Source organism: Chrysochloris asiatica, unplaced genomic scaffold, assembly GCF_000296735.1.
Source record: "Chrysochloris asiatica unplaced genomic scaffold, ChrAsi1.0 scaffold00083, whole genome shotgun sequence".
Classification (NCBI taxonomy): domain Eukaryota; kingdom Metazoa; phylum Chordata; class Mammalia; order Afrosoricida; family Chrysochloridae; genus Chrysochloris; species Chrysochloris asiatica.
The window spans coordinates 6,061,315-6,083,563 of record NW_006408601.1 but is presented as its reverse complement, the minus strand read 5'-3'; the positions used below and the strand labels follow the sequence as shown (position 1 = coordinate 6,083,563).

Here is a 22,249-nt window from a genome sequence, read left to right as displayed (position 1 = left end):
CCTCAAGGTCGGTGGTTCAAGCTTACCAGTCGCTCCTCAAAAACCCTATCAGGGTTGCTATGGGTCGGAACCAACTCAACGACACTTAACAACAACAACAATGGTTTATTATCAAGTCCTGGTGTGGCACTGTAGAATTAGAACTGGACTACAAAGTGAGTTTGAACTGTAAGGTCAGTAGTTCAAACTCACTAGCTGTTCCTTGGAAATCCTATACAGGATCGCTATGAGTTGGAACCGAGTTGACAGCACTTAACAACAACACAGGTTTATTATGGAAGCCTTAGTGGTGCTATAAGCTAAGCACTGGACTACTAACTATAAGTCAGCAGTTCATACGCACCAGCTGCTCTGCTGGAGAGAGATGAGGCTTTCTACTCCCAAAAAGATTTACATCCTCAGAAACCCTACTTAGGGTTCCTAGGAATCAGACTTGGCTCCACGATGGCAGTGGGTTTATTTTTCTCGTTTATTCAATGAACACACAAATAATGGATTCTAGTTGGATGACTGGTTGACTGCTCATATGATTATATGAAAATCATGCAATTTGTGGGGAAGAAAGACCTGGAAGCTTTTTTCTGTAGTACTCTTCATTGGAAACCTATGATGTTATCATAGAAAGCAAGTATGAAAAGATACACTATGCATATGGTCAATATGCGGCTGCTGTTGTTAAGTGCCGTCAAGTTGATTCTAACTCACAGTGACCCTGTATAGGGTTTCCAAGGAATGGCTGGTGAGTTTAGAGTGCCAACCTCGTGGTTCACAGTCCAAGGCTGATCTTAATGTGCCATACCAATGAATTCACAAGGAGCCCTGGTCATGCTGTGGGTTAAGCATTGGACTCTGCAGGAGTAAGAAGAAGCTGTCCGCTCCCAAAAGTTTTAGTCTTGAAAATCCTAAGGAACAGTCCTACCCTGCCCTATAGCATTGCTTTGAGTCAGAATTGATAGATGAGGTGGCAGCAGTTGGGGCCACCACTCATATAATTTTACATCAGTTTGGCTATATTGGAAGCAAAATCTGTCTCTCTTCCTATTTAGGTCCTTTTCACGACCAGTCCACATTCTCCCAGACACTCAGGAATTTGAAAGGTTGATGTTGAATCTTAGGAGACATATTGCTTTGTGTTGACTCTCTGAAGCATTAGTTATAAAACTGTCAGCAGAACCCAAATACAAGATACAAGTAGATGTATCTTTTATGGTTAGTCTCAGTACACAGAACCCTAGAAACAATGTTAAAGGGATCTCTTTGTGGATTTGTGAAATCTTCATTAGATTTTTCTGAATTCAATGTTATTTTAAATGTTGGTCAATGAATCAGCGGTAAAGCATGAGAAAGACCCCATGTTTCTTGATTTTAGTTAATATTGAAATCTCTTTCTTTTGGGGATAAAGTCTGCAGTTATCAATGTGGTTCTTAAGGCTCTGCCCCCTTGCCAACTTCTTCTCATGCCACAATACTCTCACTGAGTAGTCCTGCCATATGGGTCTTTTGTAAGTTCCTCAAAAATGTTACCTTTATTTCTACCTCAGAGCAGTAATGCTTTCTGTTTCTTCTTTCTGGAATGTTCTTTATCAATGAGCATATTTCTAATTCATTAGCATGTTATTTCCTTAAAGAAGCTACATGACCTTTCAGATTATGTTAAGTGCTTTTCTTAGATGGTCTCTTTTTCTCAACACTGGTGTGCCGCTGTGGAATAAAGCACTAGACTACAAGGTTGGTTTGAACCACAGGTCAGCAGTTCAAACTTATCAGCTACTCCTCAAAACTGACTCAATAGCACTTACCTAATTAGTTCATGGTTACTTGTCTAAGTACTTATTAAACATCAGTTTTCCCTGGTAGCACCTTAAAGGCAGAGATCATTTCTGAGTTGCATGCTGTACCTCTAATATTTAGCATGCTGTTGTGAAGTGCTGTTGAGAAGGTTCTGACCCATCACAATCCTGTATAGGGTTTCTGAGGAGTGACTGGTGAGCTTGAACCACAGACCTTGTGTTTCAAACTGAGCTTGCAGTCAAGCACATTAACCCAGAGGACCGCAACAGGACTCTAATATTTAGCGTTGTTGTTGTTAAGTGCTGTCAAGTCGGTTCCGACCCATAGCGACCCTGTATAAGGTTTCTGAGGAGAAGCTGGGGAGCTTGAACCGTTGACCTTGCAGTTCAAACGGCTTTGCAGTCTGGTACATACATTAACCCACTGCGTCACACCAGGACTCCGATATTTAGTATAGCACTTAGTTAATAATAAATATTTAATAAAGATTTGACATTAAACAAGTTCATAAATGCTGGAAATGTGCTTGAAAGGTATAGAGACTGGCTTTGATATATCCGTTTTTAATTTACATGATGTCCTGGAAATGGTTGAGTCAGAGTAAGAAAATTTGAGTTCTTCTCCTAGCTCCAGTACTAACTAGTTACATGATTTTAGGCAAACTGCTTATACTCTGTGGAGCTATATTCATCTGTAGCATGAGGTCAGATTAGACTAGGGCCCTTTCAGCTTTATATGCTAAGTATGTGATTGTTGAATTTATGAAAAGTTTAATGCTGGTTACTTTAGTAAAACTGAACTGATAAAAAGGACCCTGGTAGTACCATACGATAAGCACTGGACTGCTAACAGCAAGGCAGCAGTTTGAACCCACCAGCCCTGCCATGGAAGAGAGAAGAGTTATTCTGTTCCTTTAAAGACTTACAGCCTTGGAAACCCTCTACAGGGTTACTGTGAGTTGGAAGTGACTGAATGGCACTGAGTTAACATAAAAATGGAACTTTTAAAAGTCATAAAATGAAACAAAAGCATTTATTTAAATGATCCTATAAAATGAGTCATTTTATAATTTTGAAAAACGTTTAGCTAGGCTCATTTTTACATGTGTACACTACATATCCTTTATATATCTTGAATAAAGAAATAATTCAATATCCCAAATCATCACTGAGCATTTTTCAAAATAGAAATGGAAAAATCTATATTTATACAACAGTCTTCACCAAAGTTTAAATGTTTATGGGACTTTGGTAATCCTGTTATGAACTTTACTACATGTTGTTTTTTTTAAACCTCAACTGTGTCTGGGAATGAATATTCACTATTACCATCAGTATGTCTTTGAATTATGATCTGAGAATGACATTTGTGTAAACCCTGATGTTAACAGTTAATCAGAGTTTAGTTTTTTCCTTCCTAAACCATTAGTGTACAAAAAGACTTTCTCATTAAAACGATATATTTAACTTTATGGAGTCCTGGCGTGGCGATGTGGGTTAATGCGCTAGACTGCAAAGTCAGTTTGAACCGTAAGTTCAGTGGTTCAAGCTCACCAGCTGCTTCTTGGAAACCCTATATAGGGTCGCTATGGGTCTCAACCAGCTTGACGGCTCTTAACAACATAACAACTATAAATTTTACTTTCAAAAAGAATGCCGTAACAGTTAGAGAAACTTGAAATTTGTCAGTAACTAGACTGAGAAGAAAAATTGGTACCATAATGCTGTTTGCCATCAAGTTGATTCCAATCCCTAGTGGGCCTAAAGAACAGACTAGAACTGTCCCACAGGGACTCCTGGTGTGGCACTGTGGGTTAATGCGCTGGGCTGCAAAATCTGTTTTAATCTCAAGGTCAGCTGTTCAAGGTCACCAGCTGCTCCTGGTGACCTCTACAGGGTTGCTGTAGGTTGGAAACAACTCTATGGTATTTAACAACAACATAGGGTTTCCAAGGCTGTAATCGTTCTAGGGACAGGGTTCCAGGTCTTTTTTCCCATGGAGCTACTGATGGGTTTGAACCTCCAACCTTTCTATTCATAATCAAGCACTAAGCCAATGTGTCACTAGGGCTCAGTTACTGCTCAGACAGTCAAATTTGTGCTAGAAATGCCGGGTTTAAGATACACTGTACAGTTTGCATTTGCTCAGCAACTATCTAATAAACATTTTAGCAAATGACTTTAAAAGAATAACTTTCTCGTGAAACAATGTGATTTAACTTTGAAATTATTTTCCTTTTATTTTTGAAACTCAACACCATAATGTGATTCATTACATATACATATAATATTTATAATCATATACCACATCTGTTGCCTCATTTATAGAGAATATCCCTCCTTCCTAACATCTGTTTCTTTTATGCTCTCGTTGTTATGTACCATTGAGTTGGTTCTAACTCATAGTGACTTTGCTAGGGTTTCTGAGAAGTGGCTGGTGAGTTTGAACTGCCAACCTTGCAGCTCAAACTAACCTTGTAGTCCAGTGCTTATGCTAATGAATTCAGACAATTTTTGATTGGGTTGTTATTTGAAAAGTACCATTCTTCGTGCTTAGGCATGCAATATTAAATTGATTGTGCCTTCAATAAGCTTATTGTCTATCAAGCATGATAAAACATAAGTACATACCGAAACACAAGGTGTAGTAAACAAAAGGCATACGCACACAAGGATGGTGCAAATCAAATATTACGGATCTATATTGCACATCTCTTCTGGAGTTTTAAGCATCATTCAAGACTTTTTTTTTTTCTCTCTCTCTCTTCAAAAGTTTTTATTGTGAATTGTGTGATAGTTTACATGAGGCGGACATCAGTTTTATATTCATCGTTTCATTGCAATGATTACAATCTCCTCCATGCATCATCATTCAACAGTATTTGCTTCTATTCCCTGTTTTTGTTTTTTGTTTTTTGTTTTTGTCAGGGGAATGTACACAAAAATACTCTGGAGTATGTAATCATTTAAACAACCAAAGGATACATTCTGCAGACTTATATCCTGGCCATCAGCACCTGGCTGCCAGCACACAGCCTTTCTCTTTCCATGAGTCTAGAGTCCTCAGCTGCTCCTCTCTCCAGCCCTCATCTCTGTCGCCATCTCTGGTGTCACTGCTTCTTTGGAGGTCCCACATTCCAATTGTGCTCTTTTCCCTTGATGATCCTAGGGTTCTCTGTTCCTGGACTGTAAGAGTAACTACTCCCCTCTTTTTGTTACAAAACTTCTACCTTTACAGTTGTGGCAGTCGCAATTAGCAAGGCTTTTCTCTTAAAGTCTCTTCAGTCATAGCACAAACCATATACATAGAACATATTCAATTAAGTTTAGCTTTAAAAGTGGGCTATCTGTGAAATTGTCTTGTAAATTTATTACTGTATGGTGAATGACATTCTTATGAGCAGTCAAATCTAAAGTTATCCATTTGAGAAGCATAATAAAAACCAAATTAAATTCCTTGCTGTCAAGTTGATTCTGACTCATGATGATATCGTATGTTATAGAATTGAACTTCTGTATAGAGTTTTAAATCATTTCAAGAGGTAGCATACTATCAAGAACCAATGGTACTAGGCAAACAATCAAATACCTTCAGGACAAACCCCTCCATTAAGACTGAATGAAACTCAAAGGGAACTCATGAGCAGGCATGGAAGCTTGCTGGTGACCACATTGGTCTACTGGTAGGTGTAAGAGGGGGAAAGGAAGCAATGAAGAAATGGGCTAAGTTGAATCATGTTCCATAGACTCCCAGTGACCTGGAGATGAGAGAGAGAAGAGGAAGGGCTGGTTGGTCTGAAGTGTAGTGAGACCTGGAGACACCTGAGTCCATGGACAAGGACATAGTCACAGAGGGCTAGAACTGAGAGTGAAACATCCAGCTGATATGAAGTGAGGGGAGACACATAAGAACACCCAAACTTGCAGATAGTACCCATTTGACCTAGCTCGATGGCTTGATACCAGAACTCAAATAGAGGAAGATAAAAAATTTTTGATAAAGGAAACTAGGGTAAGTTGCTACAATTTGATGAACTTGACCTATACTCATGGAGGTAGTAGCTCAAAATACCAACAGAGAGGGAAGGAGTCTTCACATTAAGTATCAATGCTATACCCTCTATATACAGGATAGATAGGGATGGGCAATTTAGACATTGGCTACCTAAAATAAGGGGACAATAAAGGCATGAAATGACTGGCTCACAAGTTTTCAAGAGGGAGTTTAGTTTAAGAGTGTGTGGGAGAAGATAGACTACCCACTGAACAGTTTTCATCTTGTCTAGATGGGTCTGGTGAAAAGAGTTGGGGATAAGATTCTTATGATTTAACAGTGAGTACTTGTTATCATGACTAATTGCGACTGTCACAATTGTAAATGTAGATGTTTTGTAACAAAAACGGGGGAGTAGTTAATCTTACAGTCTCGAAACAGAGGACCCTAGGATCATCATGGGAGAAGAGCAAGAGCAGAATGTGGGACTCTATCCAGAGAAGCAGTGACACCAGAGATGGAGGCAGAGATGGGGACATGGAGAGAAGGAGCAGCTGAGGACACTAGATTCATGGAAAGGGAGGGACTGAGAGTTGGTGGACAGGAGACAGGCTTGCAGAATATAGCCTTTGATGGTTTAAATTATTACATATGCCTGAGTGATTTTTTTTTTGTGTGTGTGTTTTTTTAAGTGAGCTAAAATGAACAGAGAGAAATACAGTTAACTGAAGGTACATGGAGGAGATTGTAATCATTGTCATGAAACAAAGAATATGATATGTTGAATGTAAAACTGATGATCTGCCCTGTAAACTTTCATTCAATTCACAATAAAAACTTTAAAAACAAAACAATAAGCAACTGAAATTAAAAAAACAACAACAACAAAAAACCAAAGGTACTGAAGGAAGAAGTCCAAGCTTCATTGGAGGCATTGGCAAAAAACAAGGCTCCAGGAATTTACAAAATACAAACTGAAATCTTTCAACAAACTGATGCAGCACAGGAAGCACTCACTCATCTATGTCAAAAAATCTGAAAGACAACTGGCCAACTGATTGGATGCGATCCTTATTTGTGCTCACTCCCAAGAGAGGTGACCCAACAGAATGCATAAATCATCAGACAATATCATTAATATCACATGAGAGTAAAATTTTGCTGAAGATAATTTAAAAACAGCTGCAATAGTACATCTACAGTTAACTGCCAGAAATTCAAACCGGATTCAGAAGAGAACAGGGAATGAAGTTGCTTCATTGTGAAATGAAGAGCATACCAGAAAGATGTTTACCTGTGCTTTATTGACTATGCAAAGTTTTCAACTGTGTAGATTATGACAATTTCTGGATAAAATTGCAAATAATAGGTATTTCAGAACATTTAATTGTGCTCATGAGGAACCTGTGCATAGACCAAGAGGCAGTTTAATATCAGAAAAGGTATGTGCCAGAGTTGTATCCGTCACAATACTTATTCCATCTGTATGCTGAGTAAATCTGAAAATTGAATTTTATGAAGAAGAACTGGGCATCAGTATTGGAGGAGGACTCATTAACAACCTTACTTGCTGAAAACATAGAGGACTTAAAATACTTACTGATGAATATCGAAGACTACACCTCAATGTAAAGAAAACAAAAATTCTCACAACTGGGCCAATAAATAGTGTCATGTTAAATGTAGAAGAGATTGAAATTGTCAGAGACTTCCTTTTGCTTGGATCCACAATGAACACTCATGTAAAAAGCACAGAAATCAAACGAAATATTGCATTAGGTAAATCTTTTGCGTAAGACTTCTTTAAAGTGTTCAAGAGCAAATATATCATTTTGAGGACTAAGGTGCATCTGATCTAAGTCATGGTATTTTCAGTTGCCTCATATGCATGGGAAAGTTGGAAAATGAATAAAGAAGACCTTAGAACAATTGATACATTTGACTTATGATATTGGAGAAAAATATTAAAAGTACCATGGACTGTAAGAAGAGCAAATCTGTGTCGGAAGAAGTATAGTCAGGATGATGAGACTTCATGTCTCTTATTTTGGACATATTATCAGTAGGTACCTGGGGAAGAACATTATGCTTGGTAAAGTGGAGGGTCAGCAAAAAATAAAAAGGAAGACCCCAATGAGATGGATTAGTCCGGTGGAAGCAGCAAAGTGCTCAAGCAAAACAATAGTGAGGCTGGCTCAGGACCAGGCAGTATTTCATTCTGTTGTGTTTAAGGTCACAGTGAACTGGAACTGACTCGACAGCACCTAACAACAACAATAGCACCGGGTTTCTTGGCTGTACTTTAAGGAAACAGGTTTGTTAGGCCTTTCTTTCTGGTAGGTTTGAACCGCCCACCTTTAGGTTAAAGCTTGTGCTACCAAGGATGAAAAGCATGATGTTTATATCTAAAACCATGTTTTGTTTGTTAGGATTTGCCCCTAATGGAGTGCTGGTGTGGCACTGTAGAATAAGCACTGGACTGCAAGGTTGGCAGTTCAAACCCATCAACCTCATAAACCCTATACTGAGTCAGTGTGACTCAGAATGGACTGGACAGTACTTAACCACCACAATGTATCAATCATCACAGATCACAAGACCAAGCTCTGAGGAATCACAGTGTTTATGGGGTGAACACTCTGAGGTGTACCACATTGGAAAGGGGTATAAAATAAATGATTATCAAACTTTTTAGAGGCAGCAAGTAGCTTTACTCTTTATTTCAAAAGCAACAGTCTTGTTCAATCAGTCTGAGGTGTTACACATTTAGTCAGTTTTTAAAAAGAACAGGTTTATTTCCAAAGATTTGTTTCTCTGGTGTTTTTTTGAATTATTGAGGTAAAATGAAAGCATCAGTGGTGTCTAAAAACTCTCCCAACTCTAGGACTTCATGATTCTTTAACATTCAGTATAAGACATGGTCATGAAACCAGCCACTGTCAGATTATGACTAGTGGACTGTAAGTATGGTGCTCTAGGATAAACTCTGGCCTTTGAAACACGAGGTCATTGGCTCAAACCCACCAGCTACTTCTCAGAAACCTTATGCAGGATCTGTATGAGTTGGAATTCACTCAAAGGCATTTAACAATAACAAGATTGTGACTAGTAGATTTCTTTCTTCAGAGCTTACCGGTCTTTCTTCAACTCTTCAACCATCACCTCTCCATTCAGTATAAACTTTTCTTCACTTGTATAATCCAAACAGGATTTCTTTTTCTTTTTTTTTCTATGAGCTTCATCCACCCCCACCCCTTTAAAAACACCTGGATGGATTTCAAAGAAAAGGATACAGAAGAATAAAAAAGAAACAAAAAAGATCACCCTTTTTGGCACTAAGTTCCATCAGTTTGACTGATTCTTACTTGTGAATTTTTCTTGCCACTGAGTCATTGCGCATACAAAATTATGAAACTTTAATTTCTTTAGAGACTTGTTATATTAGAAAAATTGTTCCAAAGAAAGCAACAATCATGACATAAGCACATCTGGTTCTTGCAAATGATTCTTTATTAAGCTTTCATTTAATTACATGTGCTGAAAGGTCTGTTTTTGATTACTGTAATTTTTTTTATTTGTCCATCTGAATGATAGTAATGCCGGAAATTACATAGAAACCACCTGTTTTTTCTCTCTTACTAATATGACAAAGTTTGAGCTGTTTTTGCTGTGGCTGATGAACTGGGAAGTGTTCTATTTACTATGATAGAAATATGACTATCAAGGTAATGGCTTAATCTTGATAATAATAAGAAAATACAATAATTGAAAAGAGTTGTCAAGCATTAAATAATGTTAAAAGTGGAGTATTTGACTTCTGGTTAACCATAGCCGATTAACACATTCATTTGTTGCCAGTTTAATCCAAAACCCAATAAACTGACACTTAAGAATCATAGATGTAAATCTTCCACTACAAATAGAGAAGACAGAGTATTTTGGAAGATGGGAAATGAATAAATTTCTGTCTTAAAAAACAGAAAATTGATCCCTAAGCCTTAAGATTAAGAGTCCTGGTGTGGTACTGTAGGGTAAGCACTGGATTGCTAACCACAAGGTCAGTGGTTCAAACCCACTTGCTACTCCTAGGAAACCCTATAGAGAGAGGGTCACTAAGAGTCAGAATTGACTAGACTGCACTCAACAACAAGTCTAGAGTATAAAGCCCAAAAGAATCAAGTATTTGGGAGCTGAGCCTTTGAAATGCTTACTAGTTGAAGGCCCCTTGTATCATTGAGGGCACTTATAAGAGGTGGAACTGTAACATCAGTTTAAAATAGACAGAAGGAACTATTAGAGCACCAGATTCCTCCCAGCACCATACATCCAGGTAACTACCGTCTCTGCCTCTCACTACCCTTCCTAGTTCACAATCTAATAGAACACTGGAGGTTTGTTATCTTGAGATATTGAAGTAAAGATATTTTGGTCTAAGGGAATCAGGCACAGGTGAGAGTAAGTGATGGTGCCGTCTTGAAAACAGAAGCTACATGATAAACGCAACAGAGAGACTCCCACATGCTACTGCTTAGCTCACTGAAAAATGGCATACATACCTAAACCCCAACAAAGTCAGAAATTTGAAGCCAACTCTCTGAGAAAATGATCTACATCTAAATGAAAAGTCATGTGTATATTGACAGTCCCCAATGACATTGACAAGGAGCTCTGGTAGCGCAGTGGTTACGAATCGGGCTGTGAACTGCAAGGTCAGCAGTTTGAAACTACCAGCTGCTCCACGGGAGAAAGATGAGGCTTTCTGCTCCTGTAAAGATTTACAGCCTCGGAAATCCTGTTCAGGGTCGCTATGTGTCAGAACCGACTCGACAGCACTTAACAACAACAATGACATTAGCAATCCCCACCACTTGTCTGTCAGTGTGTCATACTTTGGTGGCTTGTGAGTTGCTGTGATTCTGGAAGCTATGCCATGGGTATCTTAAATACCAGCAGGGTCACCCACAGTGGACAAGTTTCAGATGAGTTTCCAGACAAAGACAGACAGGAAGAAAGAGAGATAAACTACTTCCGAATATTTAGTCACTGAAAACCTTATGAATAGCAGCAATACTGTCAGATTTAGTGCCGGATAATGAGCCCCTCATGTTGGAAGACACTCAAAATGCGACCGGGGAAGAGCTGCCTCCTCAAAGTAGAGTTGACCGTGATGACACGAATGGAGTAAACCCATGGGAGTAAATCCCTCGGGACTTTCATTTGCTGATGGGGCACAACTCAAAATGAAGAGAAACAGCTGTAAACATCCATTAATATTCAGAACATGGAATGTGCATAAGAAGTACGAATCTAAAAAAATTGGAAATTGTCAAAAAATGAAATGGAATGCATCAACATCGATATCTTAGGCAATAGTGAGCTGAAATGGACTGGTATTGGCCATTTTTGAATCTGATGACCATATGGTTATGGCAGAAATGGCAAATTGAAGAGGAATGGTGTTGCATTCATTGTCAAAAAGAACATATCCAGATCAATTATGAGGAACAATGCTGTCTGTGATAGGATAATATCCATGCGCCTACAGGGAAGGCCAGTGAATACCACTGTTATTCAAATTTTTGCACCAACAACTAAAGCCAGTGAGGATGAAATAGAAGAATTCTACCAACTTCTTCAATCTGAAGTTGATCAAACATGCAATCAAGATGTATTGCTCATTACTGGTGATTGGAATGCAAAGGTTGGGAGCAAAGAGGAAGGATCCTTAGTTGGAAAATATGGTCTTGGTGATAGAAATGATGCTCGAGAATGCATGATAGAATTCTGCAAAATCAATGATTTGTTCATTCAAATACCTTCTTTATTCAGCATAAGAGGTAACTATACACATCCTCACCAGATGGAGTACACAGAAATCAAATTGACTACATCTGTGGAAAGACATGGTGGAAAAGCTCCATATCATCAGTGAAAACAAGGCCAGGGGCAGATTGTGGAACAGACCATCAATTCCTCATATTGGAAATTCAAACTGAGGCTGAAGAAAATGAAACACGTCCACAAGAACCAAAATATAACATTGAATATAGAGATCATCTGATGAACAAATTTGATACATTAAACGCTAAAGCCTGAAGACCAGAAGAGATGATGACATGAAGAACATCATACAGAAAGAAAACAAAAAGTCACTAAGCAGACAAAAAAGGAGAAGATAAAAATGGATGTCTGAAGAGACACTGAAACTTACTTTCCAGCATAGAAATGCTAAAGCAAATGGAAGAAATGAGGAGGTCCAAGAGCTGAACAGAAAATTTCCAAGATCACCTCAAAAAGACAAGGCCAAATATTACAACAAAATGTGCAATGATCTGGACTCAGAAAACCAAAGAGAAGAACACGCTCAGCATTTCTTAAGCTGCAGGAACTGAAGAAAAACTTCAAGCTTTGACTTTTGTTATTGATGGATTCTCTGGACAAATTATTGAATGATGCAGAAAGCATCAAAAGAAGATGGAAGGAATACAGAGTCACCATACCAAAAGGAAATGGTTGATGTTCAACTGTTTCAAGAGATAGCATATGAGCAAGAACCAATGATACTAAAGGAGGAAGTGCAAGGTGTATTGAAGGAATTGGAAAAGAACAAGACACCAGGAATTGATGGAATAAAAATTGAAATCCTTCAAGAAAATGAAGTGGCACTAGAGGCTCTTACTCATCTATAAAGAAATTTGGAAGACAACTGGCAAACTGATTGGAAGAAATAAGTATTTGTGCCCATTCCAAAGAGAGGTGATGCAACAGAATGCAGAAATCATCGGACAGTATCTTTTATCTCCTATATGGTTAAGTTTTACTAATGGTAATACAGAAACGTCTGCAAGCATACATTGACAGAGAACTTCCAGAGGTTCAGAAGAGGGCATGGAATGAGGGATATCATTGCTGATGTCCGATGGATCTTGGCTGACAGCAGAGAATACTAGAAAGATGTTTACCTGTGCTTTATTGACTACACAAAGGCTTTCAGTTGTGTGGATCATGACAAACTATGGACAACATTGAGAAGTATGAGTATTCCAGAACACTTAATTGTCCTCATGAAGAATCTGTACATGGAACAAGAGGCAGTTGTTCGACCAGAACATGGGAACACTGAATGGTTTAAAATTAAGATGATGTGTGACAGGCTTGTATTCTTTCACCATACTTACTCAAGCTGTATGCTGAGCAAATAATCTGAGGAGCTTGGTTATATGAAGAAAAATGTGGCATCAGGATTAGAGGAAGACTCATTAACAACGTATGATATGCAGATGATACAACCTTGCTTGCTGAAAGTGAAGAGGACTTAAAATACATACTGATGAAGATCAAAGGTCACAGCCTTCAGTATGGATTACATCTCAATGTAAAGAAAACAAAAATCCTCACCAATGAACAACATTCTTATCAATGGAGAAAAATCTGAAGTTATCAAGGACTTCATTCTTCTTGGTCAACCATCAACACACATGGAAGCAGCAGTTAAGAAATCAAACGATGTATTGAATTAGGCAAATCTGCTGTACAAGACCTTTTTAAAGTGTTGAAGAGCAAAGATGTCAGCTTGAGGATAAGGTGCACCTGACTCAAGCCATGGTATTTTCAATAACCTCATATACATGCAAAAGCTGGACAGTGAATAAGGAAGATCATAGAAGAATTGATGCATTTAAGTTATGGTGTTTGAGGATAATATTGAAAGTATCATAGGCTGCCAAAAGAACTAACAAGTCTGTGTTGAAAGATGTACAGCCAGAGTGCTCCTTGGAGGCCAGTATGGCCAAACTTCATGTCTCATACTTTGGACATTTTGTCAGGAGTGACCAGTCGCTTCTAGAAGAGATGCTATACTGAAAAGAGAAATTTAACTAAGGGGTAGGGGAAATGGTGTCCATGAAACTGGGAATCCAGTATAGGCTATACCAAATACCACAGTTCTGCAGTAGTTCTAGAAGACCAGCCAGTTACGGTTGGAGAAGAAAATCTGCAAGGGAAAAAAATTTGATGTACAGATAACATGATATTTTTTATCATATTGGATAATTTTACTGTTCTCTTGGAGAGTTTGAGAATTAATGTAGTTACATTTCAAAAAAAAATTAATGCAGATATTAAGTTCAACAAAACAGAAAAATTAGCAAAGAAATAAATGTATAGTTCTTCAACTAAGTACTTCAACTGCCAGTTAAGTAGGCAGCTCTTGTGCTGGGAAAAAAGTAGTTTAGTCCTTCTCCCCAACCCCCACACACATCTGACCATATTCTTTTTGTTGTTGTTGTTGTTAAGGGCCATCGTGTTGGTTCCAACTCTTAAAAATCCCATAGAGAATTTCTTAGCAGACAATGTGTTAGAACTGCCGACCTTGTGGTTCAAAGTTCAGTACTGATGTTATATACTGCCTAGAAATACGGGACTGAGAATTTATTGGCTCCCGTTAGATTCCAGGGATCACAGGAGCAGTACTTTTATGATGCAGAGGGATCAGCTGTCCCGGAAAAGCTTTCTCCGAACTAAATAAAGATATGATTCTTGTAGGAGCTCATAGAAAAGTTCAGGGTAGAATCTCAGGTCATGAATATTTAAATTACATGATTAGTCATACCAGAAAAGTAAAAAACTTTTTATAAAGATGTTATAGGCACGAAAAAGAATTTTTAAGGATCATTTAGTCAAATTCATTTTTGTACAATTGAAAATGAATGAATTCTAGAGAGATCCAGTCCTTTCTATACCATCATAAAGCCCTTTCTAGATGAGCCAGGACCAGAACCATGGCTTCCATCCTATTGTTCTTTCCTTTTATATTATGTGTTGTCTCTCTTAGTTTTCTCTTGTAAAAGAAAAAAAAAAAAAAAAAAACAATAGCGAAAGAGAACAAATCGCAAGACTGTCAGAGAAATAATTATCTAACTACATGGTAAGTTTTTTGAAACTCCATTTTAGCTGCATTTAAAGAGATCCCTGTTTGTCTTCCCTGTTTTACAGCAGCTCTATGCCGCTCAGCTGGCCAGCATGCAGGTGTCACCTGGAGCAAAGATGCCATCAACTCCACAGCCACCAAACCCAGCAGGAGCAGTCTCACCTACTGGGATAAAAAATGAAAAGAGAGGGGCCAGCCCTGGAACTCAAGTTAAGGTACTGGCTTTGCAGGATTGTGGAAATAGTTTGGAAAATAGCATCACAAGGAATAAGCAGCGGGAAGCAGAGGCACATAAAGGAACCCCTAAATACTCCTCTCTCTGGTGAATTTCATGACTTGAGCTGTGAGAAACAGGTGTTTTCCTTTTGATAACAATAGTGCCGTATTGTGACATCTTTACCTAAATCTGCAAACTCACTTCTCAAGAGTTTTTCCCTTTTGGATTCTGGCTTTTATTTTTTAATGTTCATTGGCATGGCTCTGGTTTTATTGCCAGTCTTTGTCATCGCCTTGTGACACTTGCCTCCAAGTTCTTTAAACAGGTGGGGAGCCAACCTATAATACTAGAGTTGGAGGATCTCAAAAGCTTAGATTTTAAAAGGGGGAAAACAAAGAATCCAGAGCTGGACTACCGACACAGTTTGTTGATGAAGGTCTCCTTAAACAATGCTTATAAACGTGTACTCTGAGTGATCTGTGGGGTCATTACCGTGTCATGTTTTTCATGATATCCAGTGAGAGTAAGATAAACAGGCTCTTCCAAGTAAGAGTTGGGACATTAATAAGTGCTTTTCTTCACTTATTTTCCATATCTTGAAACTAGACCACCAGGAGGTACCTGGCAGCAGCGTGAAATTGACATGCCACCCCAAGTTTGTGTTGCAGCTGGTTCCTATAGGTGGTACCAGTTGGATTTTATGATTGCCTTTGTTTCCTGTGTTGAATTATTGGATTCCAACGGTTCAAGGAAATATGTTTTTTAAAAAATAAATTGACTTATCTACTTCACTTCTATGGGTCTGCTCAGCACAGACATTTTTTATTATAACATGGCAAAAGTACTATATTTGGAGAAAATTTGCAATTATTAGATCTTCAGGCAGGAAACATCGAGACCAGCAAAACTCAACATTGGATACTTCAAATCAATGGGATTATTTTACTTCCTAAAATTTATAGAAAGGAATTTTGAGACTTTAGAAAGTCTTTTTAAAATATAGATTCCCAAATGCCAAAGATTAAAAAAAAGAAAGAAAAGAAGATTCAGAGAGAGAGTTCTGTTTCGGCCCATACACAAGGGACTTAATTTAATGTCATTGATATTTTAGATTTGCCAAGGAAATGAAATGTTTTGTTGTTAGAAATAGTAAGATATGATAATACTTTATATTTACGGAAACAAACCTATTTATTTTGTGTTCTAAATAATTTGTGTTTGTGAAAAAGGGTCATAATCCTACGACCCAAACCAAGGCACTTTATTTAATCGTAGTTGTTAGAGAAAGAGCAAATCAAACAACAGTGACTTGGTCTATTGACTATTAAATATTTTAACATAAAAAAGTCATTTTATAAGTATGTTGGCCAAATGGAATTGTACCAAACCAAGTCTTTATTGGATGAGTAAAATGTTCCCTGGTTAAATTCAAGTTTACATCTGCTTTAACCATTCCAACTTTGTGGGCCAACTGAATTTTATTACTCATTTGACCACATGCAAATTCTTAGGGAATGCTATATATACAATTTGACTTGACTCTATTTTTACATTAATGGCAAATGAAACATTTCTTACACTTAGTAGATTGTTTATTATATGTGTGGATAAAAATGTATAGACCAGATCATAAAGTAAATATTTTAAATAGAAACAAATAATATTGTCTGCCTATTATGAGCAAGTTCTGAGAATTATCTCACAGTTTCTTAAAAGAATTATGGCCACCAGAATCCTTCATATTTCTGTCTATAACCATATTGCTTTACCACTGCATGTAGTATGGCCACTCACTGTAAATTCAAATATGGCTGAAGAGATCCACAGTAAGCTTCTTTTTGGTGGAAGTTTTAACTACCATAAAGGTCAAAATCAGAAGCTAAATGTCTGTGTGCAGGTATCGTTTGTACCATTTTAACTACCTGTGCCACCTTCAGCAAGTTATTTAGTAATTTTAGCCTTAGTTTTCTAATCTTGAAAGGTGGAGTTAATATCATTAAATAAGATGGTATATCTTCAACGTAGTATATCTTGTTGTTGTTAGGTGCAGTTGAGTGGGTTCTGACTCATAGTGACCCTGTATAGGGTTTCCAAGGAGTGGCTGGTGAGATTGAACTGCCAACCTTGCAGTTCAAACTGATCTTGCAGTCTAGTGCATTAACCCACAGTACCACACCAGGAGTATTGATTATTGAATAAATGTTATCATTAGTGACGGTGACAATGATAATGATAAAGGAGGGTTGTTGTTGTTGTTAAGTACTGTGGAGTCGGTTCCAACTCATAGTGACCCTGCCCAGGGTTTCCAAGGCTATAAATCTTTATGGGAGCAGAACACCTCATCTTTCTCCCACGGAACCGCTGGTAGTTTCGAACTGCCAACCTTAAGGTTAGCAGCCCGATTCGTACCCACTGTGGTTATAATGGTGGTTATTATTGAAATCTGTAGTGTATCCGGAAAGAAATCCTAAGTAAAACCTAGTGGACTTCTACTTTTAATCATAATGGAGGAATGTATTTACTCTCCTGGCTTAAACAACTAAAACTGAGGGCAAAATATATTAAGAGATGGTTTTCAGACATCTGGCAATATGACAGTGATGCCTGAGAGAAGGGAAACAAATGAAGTTAGCACTACAATTGCTCTAGCTTACTGTATGTTGGGAATTTGTAGGGAGGGGTACCCATACAGAGGTTGACAGTGTTCCTAAATAGAATAACTAGTATTCAGAGTTTAGGCATGCTGAGTGGATAGATCTGTGAGGCAGAGAAGAGAGAGCTATGTGTGCACACACAGACACACACACAGACACACATGCATGCACACACATACAGAGAAATTGCTAAAGATCTACAGAAGATTTCCCTGAAACTTTAGCTGAATATTGATCCCTATATATGAGGAAACTAGTGGAGACCAGGGAAGAAGTGTAGCAGTCAAAACAATTGCAAAGTACACAAATGATGGGGGATAGGTTTTCTTCTTGCTGATTAAACTACAAAGATCTTCTGGCATATAAGCATCATGGGGAGTTTCCAGAAAGGTATTACCATAGTTGTAGCTAAGTGCCGTCAAGTTGATTTCGACTCATAGCGACTCTGTATAAGGTTTCCAAGGAGCCACTGGTGAGTTTGAACTGCCAACCTTGTGGTTCAAGCTGACCTTGTGGTCCAGTGCTTTATCCCACAGAGCCACACCAGGACTCCAAAGTAAGCCTTTGTTGTTGTTGCTTGGTGTCATCAAGTCAGTACCGACTCATCGCAACCCTATGCACAACCTAATGAAACATGGCTGGTCCTGGACCACCCTCACAATCATTGCTATGTCTGAGCCCATCACTGCCATCACTGTGCCGATCTAGCTCATTGGAGATCTTCCCAGGAAGGATGAAATTGTTCTGCATCTCAAAACAAAAGTCACAAATATTTAAAAGAATGTATAAAATCCCGTCCAACAATGTAGAATTCACACTGTATGGCATCCATTCAATAATTGCCAGGCTTGCAAAGTAGAAACAGAACAATAATGGGGAGAAACATCAGTCAATAGAAACAGACCCCAAAATGACACAGCTGATAAAATGAGTTGGTAATATAGTCAAAACAGGTAATCTAGGAGACTATAAAGTGAGGGGGAAGACAAATCTGAAAATGGTACCAGTAATAGAAAAAGTAAAACACCATTTCAGTGCTCAGGAGCTTGACCAAAGGCATACAACAATCTTTAGAAACATTTTTGCTTCTTTCATGTAAGAACAGTGGGAGCCAATGGACTCCTGGTATTGGCGCTGTAGGATCAGCACCACGAGGTCAGTAGTTCAAACCCACTAGCTGCTCCCTGGGAACCCTATACAGGGTCACTATGAGTCAGGACCATAACAACAATAACATAGCATTCTTACAGAGTCCTAGGAGCACTGCAGGATGAGCACTTATCCCCCAGTGTAGGGTTGGCACTTCTCACAGGAGAAAAAGGAGACATTCTGTTCCTGTGACGATTCATAGCCTTGGGAACCCTATACAGGGTGCCTCTGAGTCAGAATCAACTTGATGGCAGTGGGGTTAGGGTTTGGGGCATTCTTGCTTAGGGTTGTCCCTATTTCCCCTAGTTTGAGGCTTGGTTTACACAAATTTCTGTCAGGCCAGGGAAAACCGTGAGGACCCTCAGCTACCCTGCCACGGTGAAAGGAGATTCACTTGACTTAGAGGTGATCTGCAATGCCTACATCTAATTCCAGGGGCATTGGTGGTGGGTGAGGCAAACACTGAATTATATAAATTAATGTTGGTGTTATGGTTCAGTGCTATCAAGTAGGTTCTGACTCTTAGCGAGCCTGTATAGGGCTTCTGAGGAGCGGTTAGCAGGCCAGTGCTTATCCTACAGTGCCACATCAGGACTCCTATAAATAAATAAACAGCATCACATTCAAGACTGAAAACAAAACAAACAAAGAAAAAAACCAACAACCAGATGGTATCTACTCCATATATCCAAGAAGGTAGAAGATGATAGGTAAGGTATACTGTTGTTGTTAGGTGCCACTGAGTCAGTTCCAACTCACAGCGATCCTGTGTACAACAGAACCAAACACTGCCTGGTCCTGTACCATCCTTACAAGGATTACATTTGAACCCATTGTTTTTGCCACTATAGCAATCCATCTCATTGGAGTCTTTCTCTTTTTCAATGACCTTCCACTTTACCAAACATGATGCCCTTCTTCTGGGACTTGTTCCTCCTAATAACGTGTCCAAAGTATGAGAGATGAAGTGTCACTATCCTGGCTTCTAAGGAACATTCTGGTTGTACTTCTTCCACCACAGATTAGTTTGTTCTTCTGGCAGTCCATGGTACTTTCAATATTCTTTGACAACACCACAATTTAAATGCATTAATTCTTCTGTAGTGTTCCTTATTCATTGGCCAGCTTTCACATGTATGAGGTGAAAATGCCATATTTTGAGTGAGGTGCACCTTAGTCCTCAAAGTGACCACTTTGCCCTTGAACACCTTAAAGAGGTCTGTGCAGCAGATTTACCTAATGCAACATGGCATTTAATTTCTTGACTTCTGCGTTCATCTGAGGTCAGCAATGGTATCCCTAGTTCGACTTCCTCTTCTGAGTCTGGCTTGAATTTCTGCCAGTTCCCTTGTCAATTTATTGTTGCAACCATTTATTATCTCCAGGAAAATTTTAACTACATGTAATATTAATAATACTGCTTGATGACTTCTACATTCCAGTCAGTCACCTCTCTTTGGAATGGGCACAAATATGAAGCTCTTCTAATTGGTTAACCATTAGCTGGCTTCCAAATTTCTCAACATAGATGACTGAGTGCCTCCAGTGCTGCATCAGTTTTCAAAAGACTTCAGTTGATAGTCTGTCAGTTCTTGGAGCCTTGGTTTTTGCCAGTGCCTTCAGTACAGCTTGGATTTCTTCTTTCAGTAACATCAGTTCTTGACCATATGCTACTACTTGAATGTCAACCATTTCTTTTTGATACAGTGACTCTGTGTACTCCTTCTGTCTTATTTTGATACTTTCTGCATCATTCAATATTTTATTCCTAGAATCCTTTAGTATTGCAAGTCCAGACTCTAATTTTTCCTTCAATTCTTTCAGCTTGAGAATTGCTGAGCATGTTCTTCCGTTTTGGTTTTCTAACTCCAAGTCTTTGCATAGTTTATTATAATACTTGACTTTGTCTTTTGTCCTGTAACATTTTCTGTTCAGCTCTTTTACTTTCTTATTTCTTCCTTCACTTTAATTTCTGTACACTCAAGAGTAAGTTTCAGAATTTCTTCTGACATCCATTTTGGTCTTTTCTTCCTTCTTGTCTTCTTTTTAATGACCTTTTGCTTTCTTTCTCCTTTTATAATGTTCTTCATGCTATTTTTCAACTCTTCTAGTCTTCAGTTATTAGTGTCTAATGCATCAAATTTGTTCTTGAGATGGTCTCTAAATTCAGTGGGATATAGTCAAGATCATATGTTGGCTTTCATGGACTTGTTTCAATTATCTTCAGCTTCAACCTGAACTTGCATATAAGCAATTGATGGTCTGTTGGCCTTGTTTTGGCTGATGATATTGAGCCTTTCCATCATCTCTTCTCACAGATGTAGTCAATTTGATTCCTGTGTATTCTATTTAGTGAAGTCCATGTGTATAGTTGCTATTTATGTTGTTTAAAAAAAGTTCTTTGCAGTGACTACGTTGTTGCTCTTGTTTAACTCTGTCATGCAATCTCCAGTATCATTTCTATCGTCAGACCCATCTTTTCCCATTATTGATTCTTTCTCTTTGTTTTCAACCTTCGCATTCCAACCACCAGTAATGATCAAAGTATCTTCATTGCATATTTGATCAATATCAAACTGAAGAATTTGGTAGAATTCTTCAATTTCATCATTCTTGGCTTTAGTGGTTAGTGCATAAATTTGACTGGTCTTCCTTGTAGGCATATGGCTATCATCCTATCACAGACAGCATTGCATTTCAAGATAGGTCTTGAAATGTTCTTTTTGACAATGAACGTGGAGACATGCCTCTTCAATTTTTCATTCTTGGAATAGTGAACCATATGATGGGATTCAAAATTGTTAATACCACTCCATTTCGGCTCACTAATGCATAGGATATTGAGGTTTATACGATCCATTCCATTTTTGGCAATTTCCAATTTTCTTAGATTCATACTTTGTACATTCCATGTTCCGATTATTAATGGACATTTGCAGCTGTTTCTTCTCATTTTGAGTTATGACCTTTCAGCAAAAGAAGGTGCCAGAAGCTCTGGACCATTTCATGTCATTATGGTCAACTCTACTCTGAGGAGGCAGCCCTTCCCAATTGTATGTTAAGTGCCTTCTGACCTGAGGGACTCATCTTCCAACACTGTATTTGCCAATGCTCCACTGCCATTCATGTGTTCGTCTTCAGACAATATGTCTGACAGTGTTTTGCTGTTATTCATAATGTTTTCAGTGGCTAAACATTCAGAATTAGGCTGTGTCTTCTTTTACATCTGTTTTCGTCTGGAAGCTTCACTGAAACGTGGGTGACCTTGCTGGCATTTAAAACCCCAGTGATGTAGCCTCTAGCATCACAGCAACACGCAAGCCACCATAGTATGACAAACTAACAGACAAGTGGTGGACCTGAGGTATAAAAGATAAAACTTAAAAGATGGAAAAACACAATGTTGGAGATGAAAAATACAATGGATGGGATTAAAAACAGATTAGATATTACATATGAAAATATTAGTGAATATAAAAACATAGTAATGAAATTATCTGAAATGAAACAAAAGAC

The 22,249-nt window shown here is 38.3% G+C and overlaps 1 protein-coding gene across 5 annotated transcripts in view; it reads left to right on the top strand.

Moving 5' to 3' along the window:
* The window catches only part of SOX6 (SRY (sex determining region Y)-box 6), a 691,777-nt gene that overhangs the window by 550,936 nt on the left and 118,592 nt on the right, over window positions 1-22,249 (top strand). For all 5 annotated transcript variants that reach the window (XM_006865785.1, XM_006865784.1, XM_006865786.1 and 2 more), the window contains one exon: window positions 14,779-14,928. In XM_006865785.1, coding sequence (XP_006865847.1) covers window positions 14,779-14,928 — 150 coding nt within the window. The remainder of the gene's footprint in view (window positions 1-14,778; window positions 14,929-22,249) is intronic.